General features: G+C 40.5%; 1 protein-coding gene and 2 non-coding genes across 8 annotated transcripts in view; all 3 read left to right on the top strand.

The window, feature by feature from the left end:
- The window catches only part of CCNB1IP1 (cyclin B1 interacting protein 1), a 32,130-nt gene extending 9,749 nt beyond the window's left edge, over nt 1-22,381 (top strand). For 3 of the 6 annotated variants that reach the window (XM_054447589.2, XM_054447586.2, XM_054447584.2), the window contains exons 2-7: nt 3,722-3,921; nt 6,305-6,382; nt 7,447-7,561; nt 16,406-16,737; nt 18,830-19,163; nt 20,874-22,381. In XM_054447589.2, coding sequence (XP_054303564.1) covers nt 7,537-7,561; nt 16,406-16,737; nt 18,830-19,163; nt 20,874-21,076 — 894 coding nt within the window. In that variant the 5' untranslated portion in view covers nt 3,722-3,921; nt 6,305-6,382; nt 7,447-7,536 and the 3' untranslated portion in view covers nt 21,077-22,381. Of the gene's footprint in view, nt 1-3,721; nt 4,034-6,304; nt 6,383-7,446; nt 7,562-14,529; nt 14,664-16,405; nt 16,738-18,829; nt 19,164-20,873 lie in introns of those variants that run through there. The other 3 variants (XM_054447588.2, XM_054447587.2, XM_063651363.1) reach the window with 2 other exon arrangements.
- Nucleotides 6,572-6,648, top strand: LOC129013455 (small nucleolar RNA SNORD126). Its single transcript, XR_008493928.1, has one exon. It is a non-coding gene; the product is annotated as a small nucleolar RNA SNORD126 (small nucleolar RNA).
- On the top strand, nt 9,461-9,608 carry LOC129013447 (small nucleolar RNA SNORA79). The gene has a single exon (XR_008493923.1). It is a non-coding gene; the product is annotated as a small nucleolar RNA SNORA79 (small nucleolar RNA).
- Nucleotides 22,382-23,665: the final 1,284 nt, after the last annotated feature.

Here is a 23,665-nt window from a genome sequence, read left to right as displayed (position 1 = left end):
TTTTGTTGATAAGTAACTTCATAATACATTGGAGTCTTTATTGTTAAGTAGGAAATGAGGGGAAGGGGGAAGCAAACCTGTGTCTTTTTTTGCTTGAAAGACAATATGGCCGGGCGCGGTGGCTCACGCCTATAACCCCAACACTTTGGGAGGCCGAGGAGGGTGGATCACCTGAGGTTGGGAGTTCGAGACCAACCTGATCAACATGGAGAAACCCCGTCTCTACTAAAAATACAAAATTAGCCGGGAGTGTTGGCGCATGCCTGTAATCCCAGCTACTCAGGAGGCTGAGGCAGGAGAATCACTTGAACCCGGGAGGTGGAGGTTGTGGTGAGCCGAGATCGCGCCATTGCACTCCAGTCTGGGCAACAAGAGCGAAACTCCGTCTCAAAAAAAAAAGGACACAATATCTTGGCGTTGGAATGGCCCTTATGAGTACTATATGAGTGACCTTTCTGGCTTCTGGGTTATTGTGAGAAGTGTGACTTTTTGTTGTTAAATTTGTTTTTATTGTAGATTCATGGGGTACATGTGCAGGTTTGTTTCAGGGTATATTGCATGATGCTGAGGTTTGGGCTTCTGTTGATCCTGCCATCTAGGTAGTAAACATTGTACCCAATAGGAAGTTTTTCAGCTCTTGCCCCTCTCCTTTCCTCCTTTTGGAGTACCTAGTGTCTATTGTTCCCAAGTTTATGTCCCTGTGAACCCAGTATTTAGCTCCCTATGCAAGATTTAGCTCCCACTTATAAGTGAGAACATGCAATACTTGGTTTTCTGTTTCTGCGTAAATTCGTTTAGGATAATGGCCTCCAGCAGCATCCAGCAGCTCCAGTTGCTGCAAAGGACATTTTTTTTTTTTTTTTTTTTTTTTTTATGGCTGTGGAAAAGTGTGAAATTTTTAGGCAGAATATTTGCCTTTCTACTCACTAGTTGGTTGAGCTTGGGCAAGACATAGAAATAACATATTAAACATTTAACTCCATGCCAGCTACAGTGCAAAGTGCATTTATTACCTCAGTCTTCACGGAAGTTTTTTTTTTTTCTTTTTTTTTATTTATGAAGTATTTATTGATCATTCTTGGGTGTTTCTCGGAGAGGGGGATATGGCAGGGTCATAGGATAATAGTGGAGAGAAGGTCAGGAGATAAACACATGAACAAAGGTCTCTGGTTTTCCTAGGCAGAGGTCCCTGTGGCCTTCTGCAGTGTTTGTGCCCCTGGGTACTTGAGATTAGGGAGTGGTGAAGAGCATGCTGCCTTCAAGCATCTGTTTAACAAAGCACATCTCGCGCCGCCCTTAATCCATTTAACCCTGAGTTGACACAGCACATGCTTCAGAGAGCACGGGGCTGGGGGAAAGGCCATAGATCAACAGCATCCCAAGGCAGAAGAACTTCTCCTAGTCAGAACAAAATGGAGTCTCCTATGCCCACCTCTTTCTACACAGACACAGCAACAGTCTGATCTCTCCTTCTTTTCCCCACACCTCCCCCCCTTCTTTTCAACAAAACCGCCATCGTCCTCATGGCCCTCTCCCGATGGTCGCTGTCTCTTCTGAGCTGTTGGGTACACCTCCCAGACAGGGTGGCCGGGCAGAGGCGCTCCTCACCTCCCAGACGATGGGCGGCCAGGCAGAGGCGCTCCTCACCTCCCAGACAGGGCGGCCGGGCAGAGGCGCTCCTCACTTCCCAGACAGGGCCACCGGGCAGAGGCGCTCCTCACTTCCCAGACAGGCGGCCGGGCAGAGACGCTCCTCACCTCCCAGACGGGGTGGCCTGGCAGAGGTGCTCCTCACTTCCTCCCAGACGGGGTGGCAGCCAGGCAGAGGCGCTCCTCACCTCCCAGACGGGGTGGCCGGGCAGAGGCACTCCTCACTTCCCAGAGGGGGCGGCCGGGCAGAGGCGCTCCTCACTTCCAGAGGGGGCGGCCGGGCAGAGGCGCTCCTCACTTCCAGAGGGGGCGGCCGGGCAGAGGTGCTCCTCACTTCCCAGAAGGGGCGGCCGGGCAGAGACGCTCCTCACTTCCCAGACGGGGCGGCCGGGCAGAGACACTCCTCACTTCCTCCCAGACGGGGTGGCGGCCAGGCAGAGGCGCTCCTCACCTCCCAGAAGGGGCGGCCGGGCAGAGACGCTCCTCACTTCCCAGACGGGGCGGCCGGGCAGAGACACTCCTCACTTCCTCCCAGACGGGGTGGCGGCCAGGCAGAGGCGCTCCTCACCTCCCAGACAGGGCGGCCGGGCAGAGGCGCTCCTCACCTCCCAGACGGGGTGGCCAGGCAGACGCACTCCTCACTTCCTCCCAGACGGGGTGGCAGCCAGGCAGAGGCGCTCCTCACTTCCTCCCAGACGGGGTGGCGGCCAGGCAGAGGCGCTCCTCACCTCCCAGATGGGGCGGCAGGGCAGAGGTGCTCCTCATCTCCCAGACGGGGCAGCCGGGCAGAGGTGCTCCACTTCCTCCCAGACAGGGTGGCAGCCGGGCAGAGGCGCTCCTCACCTCCCAGACGGGGCGGCCAGGCAGAGGCGCTCCTCACTTCCCAGACGGGGCGGCCGGGCAGAGGCGCTCCTCACCTCCTAGACGGGGCGGCCGGGCAGAGGCGCTCCTCACTTCCCAGACGTTGGGCGACTGGGCAGAGGCGCTCCTCACTTCCCAGACGATGGGCGGCCAGGCAGAGACGCTCCTCACTTCCTAGACGGGGTGGCGGTGGGGCAGAGGCTGTAATCTTAGCACTTTAAGAGGCCAAGGCAGGAGGTTGGTAGGTGGAGGTTGTAGGGAGCCGAGATCATGCCACTGCACTCCAGCCTGAGTACCATTGAGCATTGAGTGAGCGAGACTCCGTCTGCAATCCCAGCACCTCGGGAGGCCGAGGCAGGCAGATCACTCGAGGCCAGGAGCTGGAGACCAGCCCAGTCACCACAGCGAAACCCCGTCTCCACCAAAAACACAAACCATTCAGGCGTGGCGGTGCGCGCCTGCAATCCCAGGCACTCGGCAGGCGGAGGCAGGAGAGCCACAGGAGCCCGAGGCAGGGAGGTTGCAGCGAGCCGAGATCACGGCAGCACATTCCAGCTTCGGCAACAGAGGGAGACCGAAAAAAGGAGGAGAAGGAGACCGAAGAGGGGAGGGGGAGGGGGAGAGGGCTTCACGGAAGTTTTAAGAGGTGTGTAGTATTTGTCCTCATTTTACAGAGGGGACAGCTGAGGTTTAGAGAAGTTGCATAACTTACCCATGGGCACAGCAAATACATGAGAGCCAGGATTAAAATCTAGTTTAGTATGTTTTCAAAATCTATTATTTTAGGGAATATTAATTAGTGCAGCTATTATGGAAAACAGTATGGAAATTTCTCAAAAAATTAAAAATAGAACTACCATATAATCTAGAAATCCCATTTCTGGGTATATTTAAAGGAAATAAAATTAGTATGTCAGAGATACCTATACTCCCATGTTCATTGCATCATTATTCACAAAAGCCAAGATATGGAATTGACCTAAGCGTCCATCAACAGATGAATGGATAAAGCAAATATGATACATATGTACAGTGGAATACTATTCTGCCTTAAAAAGGAAGGAAACTCTGATAGTGAGTGGGAAATAAAACTTGGAGTCTGTTCTGATAGCAGTACCTTGTATAACTATCTCTAAAGGAAAACTATGCCAAGCTATTAGTTTAGTATTTACTTCCTATGAACAAAATTTTGTGTGTTCCTTTTGTTTCAGGTTGAAGATGAAATCCACTGAGGAGGGAAGTCCGGCACCCTGTGTGCCAGTCCAGAACTGGCCCATGTGTAGACCCCCTGAAAATCATATGGGCTTGGATTTGGATATTCTCAACAGAAAGGGTTAAAGGCTGATGGTACCTAAAGCCTGGTACTTGAATTTTGATCAAGATAAGCTGCCTTAAGTTCTCTTCATTACACGTATGTATGTCTTTTCTATCTAAAAAGCCTAGCTTAGAGATTCTTTGAGTTAGCATTGTATCCTGCAATGCTAGGTGGCACCGAGTAAATTGGAATAGAATCAAAAGGAATGGTAAGGAAATCTTAACACAAGTATCTGCTGATTTAGTATCAATTTGTAGTTTGTATTAGGCCTTCATGAAGCATCTGTTCACACATATAAAATGTACCTTTTGGCTATGAACACTAGTACTTTGAAGTGATTACTGCCCACAGTCAACAAAATGCTGGGATCATTGATTGTTTATGGAGCATTTGCAAAATACTTAGTAAATACGAAATGTCCTTTGTATAGTGGAATGACACTTGTTGAAGCATGCATGACTAGAATCCTGCAGGGAGCATCACACACTGGGAAAGGTATCACATATTTAACATCAGGATTTATGTGCCGGGCTTTGAGCTATGTGTCAAAACAAAAAGACCAGGCCTCTTGCAATCTGGGTTTTGTTTGTGAGTTGAGATTAATAGAGAAGTTGTTCCTTTCAACCTATAATTATTATCCTGTAAGAATACTTAGCTCAAGCAGTTTTTTTTAAATTTCCTTTTTAAAAAAATTTATTTTAGGTTTGGAGAGATCAAGGAGTTTTAAGGTAGACATTGTTAAAACTGGAGAAACCTTTCACACCATGTCTTGCTTCTTGTTTACATTCTCTTAGTTAACCTTGCATCCTGCTGATCTGAAAACATTTTACATAGTTAAAGCATTATAGAAATATAGGGCAAGGAAGGAGTAAAATAACATTTTGATCATATCTGTCTGAGATATTTAAAATGCTTCAGTTTCTTTCCAACCTACTGAGCTAGCATGTCACTGCATTACATTTTAAAGCAAACCATCTTCTTTAGCTCTGCGTATTTCCTGTAGGAAGTACCATGGTGAATTGAAGAGTATGGAGTTTTGATGGAATTGAATTTAAATCCTAGCTCTTACTAGTTAGGTGACCTTAGGAAATTTATGTAATTTTTCTGAGCCTCAATTTTCCTGTAAATAGGGGGTTGTAAAATTTAAATGATACAAATGCTATACTGCTTGACAGATAGGATTTCTAAAGAATGATAGCCACTGCTTTCTTTTCTGTCAGCTTATTTTAGACCCATTCTTAAAGGCACTGATGTCCAATGGAGCCTTCTGTTACGATGGAAATGCTCTATGTTTGTACTGCCAATATAGCTATTGAGTAATGAAAATGTGACTAGGGTAATGGGAGAAATTTAATTTTTAACTCTAATTAAGTGGTTACTTACTGGACATGTAACTTTAAGGTCCACTTATGACCCACTCTTTTTGCTTCATGAAGGCTTCCTTGACCAATCCTACTTCTTTTCTTAACCTTACTTGCTTTCTACTACTTATTTGGTGGTATGTTAATTTCTGAGTCTTGTCTTTCTGGCTAGATTGTATCTGAGGTTATGGATTTTTAAATCTCCACATTGCTGCATGAAAAAGAACACAATGATGAAAGTATAACTGCAGTATTTTTAGCTAACAAATTTTAGATGATCATTACAAGTAAATACAAAAAATTTTCTAGCTAGTAATTAGGTGAAGAGTAGGGAACAGTGTGAAGGTTGCCTGCAAAGATGAACTGCATATCTAGTATGTATTTGACCTGAAAGTTCAGATTACACGCAAATGCTGAGGAAATTAAAGCAAGCCTCTTTCTTACATTGCCATCTTGTGGCAGACTTGGGTTACAAATGTTACTAATTCAATTTTCCTATATAAAGGGAAAATTTTCTTCAGATTATTTTGACAAAGGATTACGAAGAGTAAAGGTTAAATACAATCCGGCATTGGCTCAAATGAAATTGAAACATGCTTTGAAAAAACTGACTATTTTGGATTATTTTCTCTGTTATCTGAATCTTACAAGTTCTTGACTCCTTCTTCTTGCATAACTGTTTTCTTACTATGAGGCTGTTGACCTTTATAGCCTTTCAGAAGTTGGTTAGACTATTGTGCAGTTTTATCCAAACTTGTAAATTTATACAAAATTAAGCTTGTGTAGGGGTCCTGCTTGGTTTTTTTTTGTTGTTGTTGTTAAATTTTTTTGTTTTGTTTGAGACAGGGTCTTACTCTGTTGCCTAGGCTGGAGTACAGTGGCACAATCACAGCTCACTGTAACCTTGAACTCCTGATCCTGCCCTATTTGATATTGAGCTTGGGCATTTGGTGACATTCTCCGAATAGATGAGTCAATAATTTGTATTAATGAATGGAGAGTTAAATAAAGGATGAACGGTTACTCTAAATTTTCTTATGACATGGTAGAACATGCTGGTGTGAGTTGTCATGTAATCATAACCTTTGTGAATTTATTTATTTTTTTTAATTTTCCAGAAATGATCCTAGGTAATTGATAGATCCTGTGGTTCAACTGGATTTCTAGATAGAAGCTGGATTCATGTGATGCCAGAGGTAAGAGTAAGAGCAAAATCTTCATTTTTACCTCATTTGGATTTCTAATCACTTAGCAAGTCTTGGGACTCAGTGTTATTAGTGGATGGAATTTGGTAATTCAAAAAAATCCCCATTTCTAACCTTAGGAGAATTTTCCTGTTTAGGGATGAGGAGCCAGTGCTGGTTTGCCCTTCCCCAGTCATTTACAGTTTGCCATGATGAAATGCATGTTAAGTCCGTGTTTCAGCTGATCAGCCTGATTAAACACATGCTCTGAGCAGACTACAGCTAGGGGCAAACACCTGCAATTGAATTCTGCTTGTTGGAATTCATACTGGGATTTAGTCTGTAATCCCAGGTAATTCTTAAATCTTAATAAATTATGAATTTGAGACTAATGTTTTGTTGTGCTTTGATCTTTTGTGATATCTCTATATCCCCAAAAAATCACTTTTGTGAGTTAGAACTAGGGTCAGGAATCATTAATCTAAAAGTTCAAACACTACAGAAAAAGCATTGGCAACTGCTATAGGCAATTCTATAGGCAATTTAGCCTGGCAGTTTTAAACTAATCATTATTTTATCAATCTATACATATAGATTAAAGGAAACACAGAGTTGGTTAAATCAATTTTGTGAAGACTATACGGTACAACACTATAGAGTCACTTAAAAGTTATGATACAGTTTTATGTTTGTTGAAATAGAATGGTATTCATGACATATGAAAAACAGATTATATAGAGCAATATGTTTCTGCTTAAATATTTTTATATGCGTATGTTTGCTTAAGAAAACTGAAAGGATATATATACTAAAATACTAGGGGTTATTTTCTCTAGAATTGGGTTCTACAAGTAATCTTTTATTATTATAAACCTATTTTCTAATTTTATTGTATTCATGTATTATAATATTTTAAAAGTTATTTTAGGTAACTTAGGAAAGCTTATATTCTTTACCCGTGCCTGCATTTTCAGCAGAGAATTAGGTAGAAAGAAGGATGAAATACAGGAAATATAAACAACTGAAAGTAATATCAGGACTTGAAATAATTTTTTAGCTTTTGTTGTCTTTTGCAGGAGTAGAATTTCAAGAGACTGAAACCAGATCTGAGTTTCACTGTTCCAGTCTGGACCTCTTTGGTGCTGTAAATCCTGGATATACGGTAGATGAGTACTGCGTTTTTCTTTTATGGTAAGGCTTACGTTGAGATTGAGAAGCTTTGCCATATATATGAGTCTTTGAAAATTCAGGTTTGTGACTTCATGGCCAGCTGCTAAGGTGCTATAAATTTCACTTTTTAAAAGTCAGTTGAGGCCAGACATGGTGGCTCATGCCTGTAATCCTAGCACTTTGGGAGGCCGAGGTGGGTGGGTTGTCTGAGCTCAGGAGTTTGAGACCAGATTGGCCAACATGGCAAAACCCCATCTCTACTAAAAAAATACAAAAAATTATCTGGGCCTGGTGGTGTGCGCCTGTAGTCCCAGCTACTCAGGAGGCTGAGGCTTGAACCCAGGAGGTGGAAGTTGCAGTAAGCAGAGATAGTGCAACTGTACTCCAGCCTGGGTGAAAGCGAGATTCCGTCTCCAAAAAAAAAAAAGTCAATCAAAGATGTTGAGAAGTAGCATTGTATAGTATATATATGGGTTCTGGAGTCAGACTGAGTTCAAACCCATGCTCTATCACTTCACCAGTTATGCAGCATTGGCAAGTTTCCTAATATCTGTGTCTTAGTTTTATATTTTAGAGGATGGCAATAGTATTTGACTCAGGGTGGTTATTTTGAAGATTAAATTAGTAAGGGTGTGGGTAAAGCATATGGTAAATGCTCAGTTTGATGTTAACTATTTTGTCATCAGAATCCATGTGTGTATTTCTCTTAGATTCTGTACTACCTGGCAATTTTTGACATCTGCATAACAGATTGACGAAAATTCTTTGTTTTGGCCTCACGTGATGGCTCACGCCTGTAAACCCAGCACTTTGGGAGGCGAGGTGGGCAGATCACCTAAGGTCAGGAGTTCAAGACCAGCCTGGCTAACATGGTGAAACCTCGTTTCTACCCAAAATACAAAAATTAGCTGGGTGTGGTGGTGTGCACCTGTAATCCCAGCTACTTGGGAGGCTGAGGCAGGAGAATCGCTTGAACTTGAGAGGTAGAGGTTGTGGTGAGCTGAGATCACACCACTGCACTCCAGCTTGGGTGACAGAGCTAGACTTCGTCTCAAAAAAAAAGAGGAAATTCTTTGTTTTTATTGCTTATATATCTTTCTGTTAATTAGACTACCCCTCATTACCTTCACCCCGCCCCTCAAAACTTAATTAAGTTCTAGAATTAGTCATAGGCACTATAATGTGTATCTTTATATAATTGTTGGAATAACATTTTCTTTAGTTGATTAATCTTGGTTTTGGTACTAACTTGTTATCTAGTTCCTCATTTTCCCTTGCTGGATCAGTTGATCCTTAATGATCTCTTCTAGTTCTTACTTTTTTTTTTTTTGAGACGGAGTCTTACTCTGTCGCCCAGGCTGGAGTGCAGTGGTGCGATCTTGGCTCACTGCAAGCTCCGCCTCCCGGGTTCATGCCATTCTCCTGCCTCAGCCTCCTGAGTAGCTGGGAATACAGGCGCTCGCCACTGCGCCTGGCTAATTTTTTTTGTATTTTTAGTAGAGACGGGGTTTCACCGTGGTCTCGATCTCCTGACCTCATGATCCACCTGCCTTGGCCTCCCAAAGTGCTGGGATTACAGGCGTGAGCCACCGCGCCCGGCCTCTAGTTCTTACTTAGATGTAATGATTCCTATCTTATAAGAGTCTCTTGATGTCTTCATTATTTTTTTTTTGAGACAGGGACTCACTCCATTGCCCAGGCTGGAGTGCAGTGGCATAATCAGGGCTCACTGCAGCCCCAGCTTCCCAGCCTCAGGTGATTCTCTCACCTCAGGCTCCCAAGTAGCTGGGACCACAGGCCACCATGCCTGGCTAATTTTTTGTATTTTTTGTAGAGATGGGGTTTTGCCATGTTGCCCAGGTTGAGATGTCTTTATTTTTTATAAACGTTTCTTAAATTAATGTGGTTGGAGTTAAACTTTGATGGCTGTTCCTCTCACTGCTTGAAGCCTTAGGCAGTGGGATTTTGATCCATCATATATCAAAAATGGCTTATCTTCACTCAGGGCACCATGAGGATGGGCTGGCTGTCCGTTAGTGCCTTCTGATTTTTGCGGAGTCAAACAATTACTAAATGGGTGGTGATTCCAGATTAAGAAAATGTACCTGTGATTAAAAAAATAAAAGAAGCAGCCTAGTTTCAAAACACAAGCATATAGTAATTAGATAGCTGTCATCTGGCACTATGAAATAAAGCCAGTTGATTCTGAGAGTTACTGAAACATTATACTCTAAAGTCATTCATGTTCAAATTTTAAATGGTTTACTCAGTTTTTTAGAGTGGTTGCTCACACACATGTCAGGGCAGTTTTAAAAATACACTTTTTGGCTGGGTGCGGTGGCTCACACCTATAATCCCAGCACTTTAGGAGGCTGAGGCGGATCACCTGAGGTCAGGAGTTCGAGACCAGCCTGGCCAACATGGTGAAACCCTGTCTCTACTAAAAATACAAAAATTAGTCAGGCATCGTGGTGTACACCTGTAGTCCCAGCTACTTGGGAAGCTGAGGCAGGAGAATTGCTTGAACCTGGGAGGTGGAGATTGCAGTAAGCCGAGATTGTGCCACTGCACTCCAGCCTGGGTGACAGAGTGAGATACTCCGTCTCAAAAAAAAATTTATATATATATATATACGTATATATATACACACACATATATACGTATATATATACGTATATATATACACACACATATATATACGTATATATATACACACATATATACGTATATATATATGTATATATATACGTATATATACATATATATAAAAAACTTTTCTTTGCAGTATGAAGGTAGATAATTCTTCATTAAAGATGGACTTTTTTCACCAGAAATAGCTTTATGGAATCAATTTGCAAAAATGTAAGAGGTGGCAAAGGAAAGAATAAAATAATATTTTCATTTTCTTCTGTTATTCTTAGATCCTTTGGTAGACTGTAAACTCCATGAAAGCAGGATACCTTCTTTTTCCCTAAGGCCTGGCCCAAAAGAGATACCAAAAAAATACTTGCTTATATATTAACCTAGTCTCTGGGTGTGGGAGCCATAGAGAGTTCAGGGTGGGGTGGTGGGGAAGGTGAGGGAAGCCCTGATTGACAAACCAGGGCGGTTTCCAGAAGGAATTCTGGGCATGTGTACTCAAGGAGACATGTACAGAACACTCACTGTGGTATTGTTTTTAATTGTAAAACCTGGAATCAGTGCCTATTATAAGAATGACTGCCAAAACCAATCTATTTATGTGAGGAATAGATACATAAAACCTTACTGGTATTTAGTAGGAAATCTTTCATTGTGAATATTTTATTTACAATCTTACTTGATATTTATCATTGAGTTAAATTGCACATACCATTCAGATATGGTTAAAAACTCATTTCTGCTTCACATTGAAATATTCTCAATTGATTTGGCTAAAGTATACTGTCCTATATGCTGTGTTTATATCCATGATGGTATATTTAACATGCAAGGGATACAAAATAAAAATCCAAATATTGAAAGTCTGGTATACTTCACTGTTTTTGTAATGAGATTTAATACTCGTGCTTATCCCAGAATCTCACAAATGGTATGCAACTGTAATAACTTGTGTTGGCCAGAATATGAAACCTCTTCTTTAAATTAAGATTCTTGATCATGCCTGTAATCCCAGCACTTCAGGAGACCGAGGAGGGTAGATCACAAGGTCTAGGAGTTCAAGACCAGCCTGGCCAAGATAGTGAAACCCCGTCTCTACTAAAAATACAAAAAAAATTAGCTGGGTGTGGCAGCGTGCCTGTAGTCCCAGCTATGCAGGAGGCTGAGGCAAGGAATTGCTTGAACCCGGGAGGCGGAGGTTGCAGTGAGCTGAGATTGTGCCACTGCACTCCAGCATGGGTGACAGAGCGAGACTCCGTCTCAAAAAAAAAAAAAAAGATTCTTGAAATTGCTTCATCAATAATATACATTTCATGAATATTCAGTAGTTTGTCTAAAAACAGTAAACAACTGAGTTAAACCATTTTACAAATTACAAGAAATATGTTAGGTCTTCAGGCAGTCAGACTTTTCTGTTGCAAATCTCAACTTTTGGCTATAAAAACAAGGTATCAAAATAAACAGGAAGTTACTTCTATGTGTTCAAATATAGCACTACTACTACTTGAAACTCAAAGCCTTTTCTCCTTAATTATAATATCTTCAGACTGCTTTTCTCTATATAGATTCTCATGGAAAGTATTTCTTTTCTTTTTTTTTTTTGAGATGAAGTTTTGCTCTTGTTGCCCAGGCTGGAGTACAATGGCGTGATCTCGGCTCACCGCAAATCTGCCTTCCAGGTTCAAGGTATTCTCCTGCCTCAGCCTCCTGAGTAGCTGGGATTACAGGCATGCACCACCATACCCAGCTAATTTTTGTATTTTTAGTAGAGACGGGGTTTCTCCATGTTGGTCAGGCTGGTCTTGAACTCCCGACCTCAGGTGATTCGCCCACCTTGGCCCCGCCAAGTGCTAGGATTATAGGTGTGAGCCATTGCGCCTGGCCTGATTCTCATGGAAAGTATTTCATATTTATAATTTTTTTTTTTTTTGAGACGGAGTCTGGCTTTGTCTCCCAGACTGGAGTGCAGTGACGTGATCTTGGCTCACTGCAACCTCCGCCTCCCAGATTCAGGCTATTCTCCTGCCTCAGCCTCCCGAGTAGCTGGGATTACAGGTGCCTGCCACCACACCCAGCTAATTTTTGTGTTTTTTTTGTAGAGATGGGGTTTGATCATGTTGGCCAGGCTGGACTCAAACTCCTGACCTCAGGTGATCCACCTGCCTTGGCCTCCCAAAGAGCTGGAATATATATAATTTTGTTATTCTGAGTAGTTTTGTCCTTGTGGTTGGTTACCTTGTTTTGTATAGCCAATAAATATGATGAAATATCATTCTAAAAGCAAATGAAATACATTTCTAATATTTTGATGCATATTGTATCCCTTGCATGGTAAATATAACCTGGGAATGTTACAGACTAGACTACCACTCCATCAAATAGTGAAGTTGTTGGAATGTTTGCTTTCTTGAATGTTGTGGTCACTCTGGCCTTCACAACTCTTATTGTAAGTTATTCAGACTCTTTATGTTGTGAAGAATGAATTAAAGTTGTATATATGAAAAGCAAAACTTTAGAATTATTGGAAAGCAAGAGTGTGATATTGGAGTAGACATAAGTACAAAAAGGAAAAGTTGATAAATTGGTGTACACTAAAATTCAGACTTATGTTTGCATGTCATATTACTGTTAAATGACTCCATATAAATCAAGAAAATCATCAAAGGACATGAACAGGCAAATCACAGATGAGGATCCCTGAGTAGTCATTCAGATGAAAAAATGCTCACTCTTATGAGTAATGAAAGAGTTGTACATTAAAACAACGCTGAGATACCATTTCACTGTCATCAGATAGACAACAATGAAATAAAGTAAAACAACTTGACATGGGTGCATGTTGCTGAATTTATAGCATTGGGCTCTTCTATACTTTGCTGGTGGCATGAAATTTATGCTTTTACTTTGGAGAGTGGTTTGGCAACATTTAGTTGATTTGAAGTTGCTTATATACTAACCCAGGCTCTGGGTGTTATATTCTAGAGGAATTTTTGGCACGTGTACTCAAGGAGACATGTACAGAATATTCATTGCAGTATTGTTTTTAATTGTAAAAACCCGAAATCAATGTCTATTAGAAGAATGGATAAATAAATTGTAGCATATTTGCAGTATATGGTGTTAAAATGAATTAATGTTAAGTATTTATTAACTTAGATACATCTCCAGGAAGTGATCATATTGCAGTGCAAAGGGAATTGGCTAGGATCACAAAGTTAGGTACTAGTCAAATTAGAATATTTTGCATTTTTCAACTTTAAATGAGTTGTACTTTTTTTTGTATTAATATTTCTACATTTGGCATAGTTAAAACCAGAATTCACACAGAAGGCTCGAACAGCCAAAAACAGATGTTAGGGAGTATATGGTTCACACCATGAATATCTCATTTTTTTGAAACTGGTTTATACCAGAATTAAGTTACCACTTTAAAGTTATCAGAAGATATTTTAGGAAATGTACAAAGGCCTAATTACTCCGAAACAGTTGACAAACCTTGTAGGAAGTTGCATAGTTTTCGACAGTTTTTTGTTTGAAGGAAAAAGATTTGATATTATGGTTTGGCACTACTCAAAAAGGGGTTTGCAGGGTTTGATGTCCATTGCGTGGCTAATTGCATGTTACTAATTCATAATAGGTTCACAACATCTGGAAAGATGGCTACAAAAGACAGTATAAGGCTGGGCATGGTGGCGCACGCCTGTAATCCCGGCATGTTGGGAGGCTGAGGTGGGTGGATCACTGGAGGTCATGAGTTTGAAACCAGCTTGGCCAACATGGCGAGACCCTGTGTCTACTAAAAATACAAAAATTAGCGGGGTGTGGTGGCATGTGCCTGTAATCCCAGCTACTCGGGAGGCTGAGGCAGGAGAATCGTTTGAACCCGGAAGGCCGAGGTTGCAGTGAGCCGAGATCGCGTCACAGCACTCCAGCCTGGGCGACAGAGTGAGACCGTATCTGGAAAAGAAAAAAAAGCTTCATTAAGGTTTATATCCTGAGGACCCATGTAGCTTTCCTATTCAGGTTAATTTTTAATCTGAATTCTAATAGATCCATATAGATTAAGCAGAAAATAATTACCTAAAGCAGCTGCTATGGGTAAGCACAGAAAGGCAAAGAAAATGACAGGCAACAGCATTAGAGTAAAACTGGCACAGTGCAATCATTTAAACACTGCCAGCAGTTCCAGGAGAGCACGCAGGTAGGTCACCTCAAAGTTCTGACCCTCAATACTATCGATTAATTAATTTTTTTTTTTTTTTTTTTAAGACGGAGTGTCGCTCTTGTTTCCGTGGCTGGAGTGCAATGGTGCGATCTCGGCTCACTGCAACCTTTGCCTCCTGGGTTCAAGTAATTCTCCTGCCTCAGCCTCCCGAGTAGCTGGGATTACAGGCGTGCACCACCATGCCCAGCTAATTTTTGTATTTTAGTAGAGCCGGGCCTCACCGTGTTGGCCACGCTGGTCTGGAACTCCTGACCTCAGGTGATTTGCCCGCCTCAGCCTCCCAAAGTGTTGGGATTACAGGCGTGAGCCACCGCGCCCGGCCCACTATCGCTTAATTTAATTTAAAGAGCTGTAATGCATGTTTGTAATGCAGACTCAAGGAAAATTATAATTTCCTTAAATGTGTGTAGAGGATGTGTGAGAGTGGAAAGATGTCTATTCCAAGGTGGATAAAAAATAAAATGGTGGACTACCTCAACATGGAGGTGCCAGCTGTCCAATTACAGCTGTCACACTGTTTCTGGGAATTTCTCCTGATTCTTAGCCGGAGCTGCCGGCCGCAACTCTCTCAGCCTGGCAGGTCCCAGGATGCTTCGGGGCAACCCCACGCATGCGCGCTCTGGCGTAGTTCCCTGAAGCACTCGCGCGCGGAGAATCCTGGAATCTTCGCTTGTGGAGCTGTGGAGGCAACGGAGTTTTTCCTCGCTTTTTCTTTCAGCCTCAGATTAACTATCATTTGTTATTATTATTGTTATTATTATTTTCTCTACTGAGTGTGGAAAGCTGGCTGAAAATTCCAGAGTGTAATTTCTGTGGGTCTGTTTCTCTAAAACTTGCCCCTCACGCAGCTTGTACAGACATTAGATTGGCGCTTACTCCCAGCTGGTGGAAGATTCGGAATTAGCTGCGCCTCTCCTGCGTGAGAGAGGGCTCAGCTTTAAAGCTTCCCAGCTCCTCTGCTTTCCCGCTGTCCCCTACTCTGCCGGATGTAAAATAGGCCTCTTAATCTTAACTGTGGCTGCCGGGTGACATACCTGAGGAAACTCACTCAGCGGGGCTATTGGGATAAAGGTGTAAGAGTGTTCCTTTTTGTCGACCCGGAGGGCCAAGGCAACTTTTTTTTTTTTTTTTTTTCTGAGACGGAGTCTCTGTCGCCGGCTGGAGTGCAATGGCGCGATCTCCGCTTACTGCAAGCTCCGCCTCCCGGGTTCAAATGATTCTCCTACCTCAGCCTCCTGAGTAGCTGGGACTACAGGCGCCCGCCACCACGCCTGGCTAATTTTTTGTATTTTTAGTAGAGACGAGGTTTCACCATGTTAGGCTGGTCTCGAACTCCTGACTTCGTGATCCGCCCGCCTCGGCCTCCTAAAGTGCTGGGATTATACAGGGGTGAGCCACCGCGCCTGGCAAATATATATATATATAATATATGAATGATTTGAGAGAGATTCTTGCTCTGTCGCCCAGGCTGGAGTGCAGTGGCGTGATCTCGCTTCACTGCAATCTCCGCCTCCCGGATTCAAGTGATTCTCCTGCCTCAGCCTCCCCAGTAGCTGGGATTAGAGGCTTGAATCACCACGCCTGGCTAATTTTTGTATTTTTAATAGAGACTGGGTTTCACCATGTTGGCCAGGCTGATCTCGAACTCCTGAGCTGAAGGGACCCGCCTGCCTTGGCTTTTCAAAGTGCTGGGATTGTACACTTGAGCCACTGAGCCTGGCCCACGTATATATTATTTTTGACTTTAGCAAGATCTGTAACTACCTTTGTCTTTACCTTTATCCTTAAAGTGTTTTTAGAAAACCGGACAGACAAGGAGCACAGTTAATATTATTGAGTAACTGAAATCAATATATCAATTATAATAAATACAAGGAGTATAATAAAATGTGCAGTATTTTATGATAAAAACGTGCATATTGTATTTATTTTTTACTTACTATTTATTTTATTTTCATTGCAATTTAACTTACTTGGCCTTTTTATTTACCCCTCCTTAGGACTCTTCAGCTTCTGGAGACCTCACTATCCTATTATGTCTTTGTGTGAAGACATGCTGCTTTGTAATTATCGAAAGTGTCGCATCAAACTCTCTGGCTATGCATGGGTCACTGCCTGCTCTCACATCTTCTGTGATCAGCATGGCAGTGGTGAGTTTAGTCGCTCACCAGCTATCTGTCCTGCCTGCAACAGTACCCTTTCTGGAAAGCTAGATATTGTCCGCACAGAACTCAGTCCATCAGAGGAATATAAAGCTATGGTATTGGCGGGACTGCGACCAGAGATCGTGTTGGACATTAGCTCCCGAGCACTGGCCTTCTGGACATATCAGGTTAGTGCTTAGTCTAGTTTTTCTTGAGTATATGATTTATGGCATTTGTGGGAACTTCTAGTGTCTTTCCTTCATTATATTATTATTAATTTTTTATGAGTATATGAGAAACTTTTTATTAAATTGTTTTCAAAAGCAATAATGTTTATTGTTGAAAATCAAAAGGAAGAAAATTAAAGCACTCATAATTCCATCACTCAGAGATAACCATTGTTGATATTTTGGTATATACACACACACACACACACACACTCTCTCTCTCTCTCTCTCTTCTGTATAAAAGATAATAACACACACTGTTTTATTGTTAGAGTTGACAATATATTATATCTGGTATGAATTTTTCTTCCTTTTGAGACGGGGTTTTCTTGTGTTGCCCAGGCTAGTCTCTAACTCCTGGGTTCAAGCCATTCTCCCGCCTCAGCCTCCTGAGTAGCCTATGCTTCACTTGGTATGAATATCTTGTAAAATATTTTTTAGTTAACTATTCTATAATCATATTTTAATGGTTATATTGTATCATAATTTATTTCCAAGTTATTAAAATGCTTTGATAAGCATTCTTATCAAATAGGCACCCTTAACTTTTTCCCTTTATGATTTCTACTTTTAGTATTTCCTTTGAAAGACCTCCCTGTGGATGACTTTAAGCATGTCTTTGAATGCACTGTTATATCTTACATATACACTTACACTTCTTAAGGATGTTTGTCATCTGTCAAGTAACTTTTTATCATATTTTTCTGGGTAAGTTGTTTCTCTTACACGCTCCTCTATTTTTCAACTCCTTTGGTTAAATACCAAATAGTGTTTTTGCTGGCTTATGTGGTGAGAGTATGTTTATTTTTGTAAGCAACTGCCAAATTGTCTTCCAAAGTGGCTGTACTATTTTATATTGCTAGCAGCAATAAGTGAGAATTCCTGTTGCTCTACATCTTTGCTAGAAGTTGGTATTGTCAATGTTAATAGGTGTATAGTGGTATCTCATTTTAATTTGCATGTCTCTGATGACATATGATGTGGAGCATTCTTTTCATATGCTTTTTTGTCTTTTTTTTTTTTTTTGGTGAGGTGTATATGAAGTTCTTGGTCTATTTTTAAATTGTTTTCTTATTGTTGAGTTTTAAGTGTTCTTTTTATCCTTACTGTTGAGTTTGAAGTATTCTTTGATCCTTTATCAGAGCTATCTTTTGCAAATATACTCTCCTGATCTGTGGCTTGTCTTTTCAGTCTCTTACAGGGTCTTTCACAGAGCAGAGATTTTTAAGTTTAATGAAGTCCTTCTTATCAGTTTTCTCTTTCATGGATTATACCTTTGGTGTATTTTAAAAGTCACTGCCAAATCCAAGATCACCTAGATTTTACTCTGTGTTATCTTCTGGGAGTTTCATAGTTTTACATTTTACGTTGAAGTCTGTGAACCATTTTGAGTTTATTTTTGTGAAAAGTGTAAGATCTGTCTAGATTCATTGGGTCCTTAATTTTTTGCTGGCTATTGGCCAGAGCCTGTTCTTAGTTACTTGCCTCTTGGGCCTTCCTGACATGGCTGCTTGCTTCCTGAAAGCCAGCAAGGGAGTGTGTCTCCTAGTAAGACAGACCTTATAGTCTTAGGTAATATACTTATGAAGTGACAACCTGTCACATTTTCTGTAGTATTCTAGTCACAGGTCCTGCCCACGTGCAAGGGGATAGGGAGTTACACAAGGGTATATATACCACGAGACAATGATAATTTGGGGTTGTCTTAGAGTCTGTTCTTCATGCTCTGGATTACTTGAAAAATGGGATTATATTTCTTAAAAACCTTTGGAAAACATGTCACTTGTTAAAGTAAGAGAAATACCCAGTTCTTTTGGTGGTATAAAGTTAGTGGTTTGAGAGTATTCTTCCAGACTTTTTTTCTATGCATTTAGTAACATAACTTATTGTTTTCTGTGCCTCATTGTGTATCCTGATTGCTTCTTAAACTGGGTTCTAAATGTTAAAATATCCCTATATAAGCATCTTTCTTTTCCTTTTGTGTTTGTATAACATTTTACAATATATAACTTTGTACCCAATACCTTAAAAATCTTTTTTCTTTTGGAACCAGGTACATCAGGAACGTCTCTATCAAGAATACAATTTCAGCAAGGCTGAGGGCCATCTGAAACAGATGGAGAAGATATATACTCAGCAAATACAAAGCAAGGATGTAGAATTGACCTCTATGAAAGGGGAGGTCACCTCCATGAAGAAAGTACTAGAAGAATACAAGAAAAAGTTCAGTGACATCTCTGAGAAACTTATGGAGCGCAATCGTCAGTATCAAAAGCTCCAAGGCCTCTATGATAGCCTTAGGCTACGAAACATCACTATTGCTAACCATGAAGGCACCCTTGAACCATCCATGATTGCACAGTCTGGTGTTCTTGGCTTCCCATTAGGTAAGAAAGGACATGTATCAAGTGTCTGTTCTTTAAATCAATGATTTTTTATACTGCTCTGCCCACTTCCAAGCATTCAGTGGAGACAATAAGGATAAGACAAGCATTGAGTTGTGGTAGGCTATGAATTCTTCACCCATGTTTCAACCTGCACATCATTGCTTTTATCTATTGTATTTGCTTACATTTAAATTAAAGCATTAATTTGAGCAGAGTTAATCTCTGCAAAATGAAAGTTTGTAAATTGCTACATTAAGTTAAAAGCTACGTAGTTGTAGCGATAATAATATTAGCTGTCATTTATTGATTCCTAAGTGCTAGGCACTGTTGTGTTTTATATAAATTCATATAATTTACAAAACTTTATGAAGTAAGTATTATTGTCCTTCTTTTATACAGATGAGAAAGCTGAGGCACAGAAAGTTAAGTAATTTGGTCAATATCACTAACCTGTTTTCAGAGCCTATACTCTTAACCATTTGCTATCCTCCAAGAAGGCCATGTTTCAATTTTTTTCACCTGCCAATACTGATTGTACAGTTCTTAAGTTGTCAGTTTGGTTGTTTTGTTCTTTTGTCTAATCATTTTTCCATTTATCAAATATTTAGCAAATATGTGTTATGTACCAGGTTGTTAGGTATGATCCTAACTAATGAGGACATAAAGATTATCCAAATAGGATTCTTTCTTTAAATCACAATCTAGTATGATGCCATCTCTTTTCTGTTTGTTAGGTGCCTTGCAGATGGAATGAATCTCATATCTTCCTGAGCTCTCTGCTTTATACTACTCTTTATGCAACAAAATCCAATAGATTTTTGCTATGCTATTAATGGAAATTGTTTTTGGCATACAAAAAAGTGAAGCCTCTTGTGCTGGACCTTCCTAATACTCATTTTTGGATATTTATTATAGGCTGAGGAAAAAGATTTAATAGGGGAGGAGCTGATGTCTTAGAAAAGGTATGAGGTGGTCAGGTGTGGCCCAGCACTTTGGGAGATTGAGGTGGGAGAATCACTTGAGCCCAGGAGTTTGAGACCAGCCTGGGCAATATAGTGAGACCCTGTCTCTACAAAAAAAAAGGTGGGGGGCAGGTATGAGGTGATGAGATGAGGAATATCAGATATAAGAATAAAAACCTAAATTTCTGCTTAACTTTCAGTTTTACTTATATAATGTAATTTAGTCAGAGTTACTGTAAATGGGCATTATAGATATACTTTTTTTTGTCACTTCCCACATTTGTCTTATTTTTTTCATATTCACCAGTTCTTTCCCATTCCTCTTTTTGTACACAGTTAACCTTTTTATGTCCTGCTGCCACTGTTAGCTTGAAGGCTATATAGTCAGCATTTTCCTTTAGTTGCTTGGTCCTTTAAAACCTGTAAAAGCAAAGGAAGGGTTCAGTGGAAGTAGTTAAATGTTCTTTTAATCAGATCTATTATCTGCTTTGTCTTAAGCCTATGCTAATTGATATTGGGTCATGGTATATGCCAATATTTCATAGTTATATTTTTTCTAGAATGTTTATTGCAATGTTTTTTAAAAAAATTATTCTTAACCTGGGGCAAAAGATTTTATATGTCTTTTTTTTGTAAGACAAATATTGGAGAAAAAATATACATATATATATATTTGATGATTCCTCTGAAGTAGATTATATAGATAACAAATGAATAAAATTATGTTTTTCCCTTTTTTCTACCCTAGGTAACAACTCCAAGTTTCCTTTGGATAATACACCTGTTCGAAATCGGGGTGATGGAGATGGAGATTTTCAGTTCAGACCATTTTTTGTGGGTTCTCCCACAGCACCTGAACCCAGCAACAGCTTTTTTAGTTTTGTCTCTCCAAGTCGTGAATTAGAGCAGCAGCAAGTTTCTAGCAGGGCCTTCAAAGTAAAAAGAATTTGAGCCACGCATGGTGTCACGCACCTCTGATCCTAGCTACTTAGGAGGTTGAGGCTGGGAGGATCACTTGAGCCCAGGAGTCTGAGGCTATAGTGATCTAAGATCATGCTACTGCACTCCAGCCTGGGCAACAGAGTGAGACCCTGTTTCTAAAAAAAAATAAAGATAATTTAGCTAACTTTACAGAATGTTTCTATGTTCATCTTCAGTGATTTCATTTAGCAAATCTTTTTTCTAGATAGGACTCCCCAGCTTCCCTGTGCTTTTAAGTCTCTGAAGTTGTTTTCACATTATCAACATAACAAACTCATTGGCAGTGGGGAGTGGTTTAGAGTCTGGTTTCTTTGTTTCTATTATTTAAAGCATAAGCATTTTATTAATCTCAATTCCATTGTGAACTGCTGAATTTTCATCCCTAGTGTGAGAAGGTCACAATAGTATTTGTTTCAATAGATAACTGTTTCTCCCTGGGCTGTTTCTGACTGAGCTGTGTTGTTTATACCTTAAGTACCTGTGTTATATGCTACATGTTGCTTTGAATTCTGGTATTTATGCGTATCTGTATATGTAAGTATGTTAATGTACACTGATATTTTGCTGTATTTGCCAGTATGTTTATGTGAAAATTTTGGTCTTGGAAAATGGTGGGTGATGTGTGGCTTGTTATTTGGGTATGTGTATTTATTTGTATGTATTTATGTATTTACCTTCATATTAACTTGTTTGGAGGTGTGCTTATGTCAGTGAACGAGAGTACAATTTGATGCATGTATGTTCAGTCCCTATTTGTATTTAAAAATAACTCACGTTGATGAAGTTATTTTTTAAAGTTAATTTTTTTGGCATTTATAGTCAGCCCTCTGTATCCATAGATTCTGCTTCTGCAGATTCAGCCAACCATATATCAAAAATATTTGAGAAAAAATAAAAATAATAATATAACAATAAAAAAATACAAATTAAAAACCAATACTATATAACAGCTATTTGGATAGCATTTACATTGTAGGTATTATAAATAATTTAGAGGTGATTTAAAATATTTGGGAGAATCTATAGGTTACCATGCCATTTTATAAAAGTGACATGAGCATCCAGGGATTTTGGTATCCGTGACGGTTCCTGGAACCAGTCCCCCAAAGATACCAAAGGAAGACTGTATTTTAAAATAAAGCTACTTCTTTACCTTTTTGTCAACTGTTGCCTTGGTTTTACTTATTTAGGAATGCACTTCTGCGGAAAGTTTACCAATGTGTTATTGATCTTAAGAGACTGTATTAAAATAATTAAAAAGATTTATTTACTGTTTTCCTTTAGTACTTCTGACTATGATTATGGGAATTAAATTCTGTTTAATTATGCATTTATTTATTGAAAATGTAGGGCCATGATAGAAATTTGAAGGAGATTCTCAGTAACTTTACGTCCTGTTAGAGGAAAGACTTGAAAGCATACTGGCTGAAGAGGCAGAAGATCTGGGTTCTGGTTTCTACTTAGTTTGAACTTTCTTGGACTTAGTCTCTGTATCTGTAAAACGAAGGATTGAATTAAGTTATCCTTACAGCCTTTTCTAACTCTTAAATTTTAGGATTGATTCTTAATGGTTTAAGATGTGTTAACAATGGAATTACCCTAAATGCCAAATCCCATTGTTTTTTAGGTAATAAAAATTATACTGAAATCATTTGAAGATATTTTATATTTAGTCATTGTAGAAAGGCAGTTAAATACCCCTGCTTTACATAATTGAAAAGCAAGTAGTGTTTCCTTCACTAGGAATATAGAGTATAAAATCTCTTAAAAATTATTTTTAGTGTGCACCAAAATTATTTATTACTGTTTTTTTGAGATGGAGTCTCACTGCGTAGCCCAGGCTGGAGTGCAATGGCAGCATCTTGGCTCATTGCAACCTCTGCCTCCTGGGTTCAAGTGGTTCTCCTGCCTTGGCCTCCCAAGTAGCTGGGATTACAGGTGCACGCCACCACACCTGGCTAATTTTTGTAGCTTTAGTAGAGATGGGGTTTCACCACATTGGCCAGGCTGGTCTTGAACTCCTGACCTCAAGTGATCTGCCCGTCTTGGCTTCCCAAAGTGCTGGGATTACAGGCGTAAGCCACCGTGCCCAGCCTTGTGTGCACCAAAGTTAAAATGTCTGAGAAAGAGGATGAAAAATTTTAAAGTTTTAGGGCCGGGTGTGGTGGCTCACACCTGTAATCCCAGCACTTTGGGAAGCTGAGGTGGGTGAATCACGAGGTCAGGAGATCGAGACTATCCTGGCTAACGGTGAAACCCCGTCTCTACTAAAAATACAAAAAATTAGCCGGGCGTGGTGGCGGGTGCCTGTAGTCCCAGCTACTCGGGAGGCTGAGGCAGGAGAATCGATCGAACCCGGGAGGCGGAAGTTGCAGTGCGCCGAGATGGCGCCATTGCACTCCAGCCTGGGCTACGCAGTGAGACTCCATCTCAAAAAAAAAAAAAAAAAAGTTTTAAAACATCCCTCCCTATTTTATAGCTAACGACATAGATTTATAGGTTACAATACAAACTATTTCCTTTATGTTGGAAAATGATTTGAGGAAATGATTTTATGTA

This window comes from Pongo pygmaeus, chromosome 15 (assembly GCF_028885625.2).
Source record: "Pongo pygmaeus isolate AG05252 chromosome 15, NHGRI_mPonPyg2-v2.0_pri, whole genome shotgun sequence".
NCBI classification, from domain to species: Eukaryota; Metazoa; Chordata; class Mammalia; order Primates; family Hominidae; genus Pongo; species Pongo pygmaeus.
Note: the sequence above shows the minus strand (reverse complement) of the source record. Positions and strands in the feature narration are given on the sequence as shown.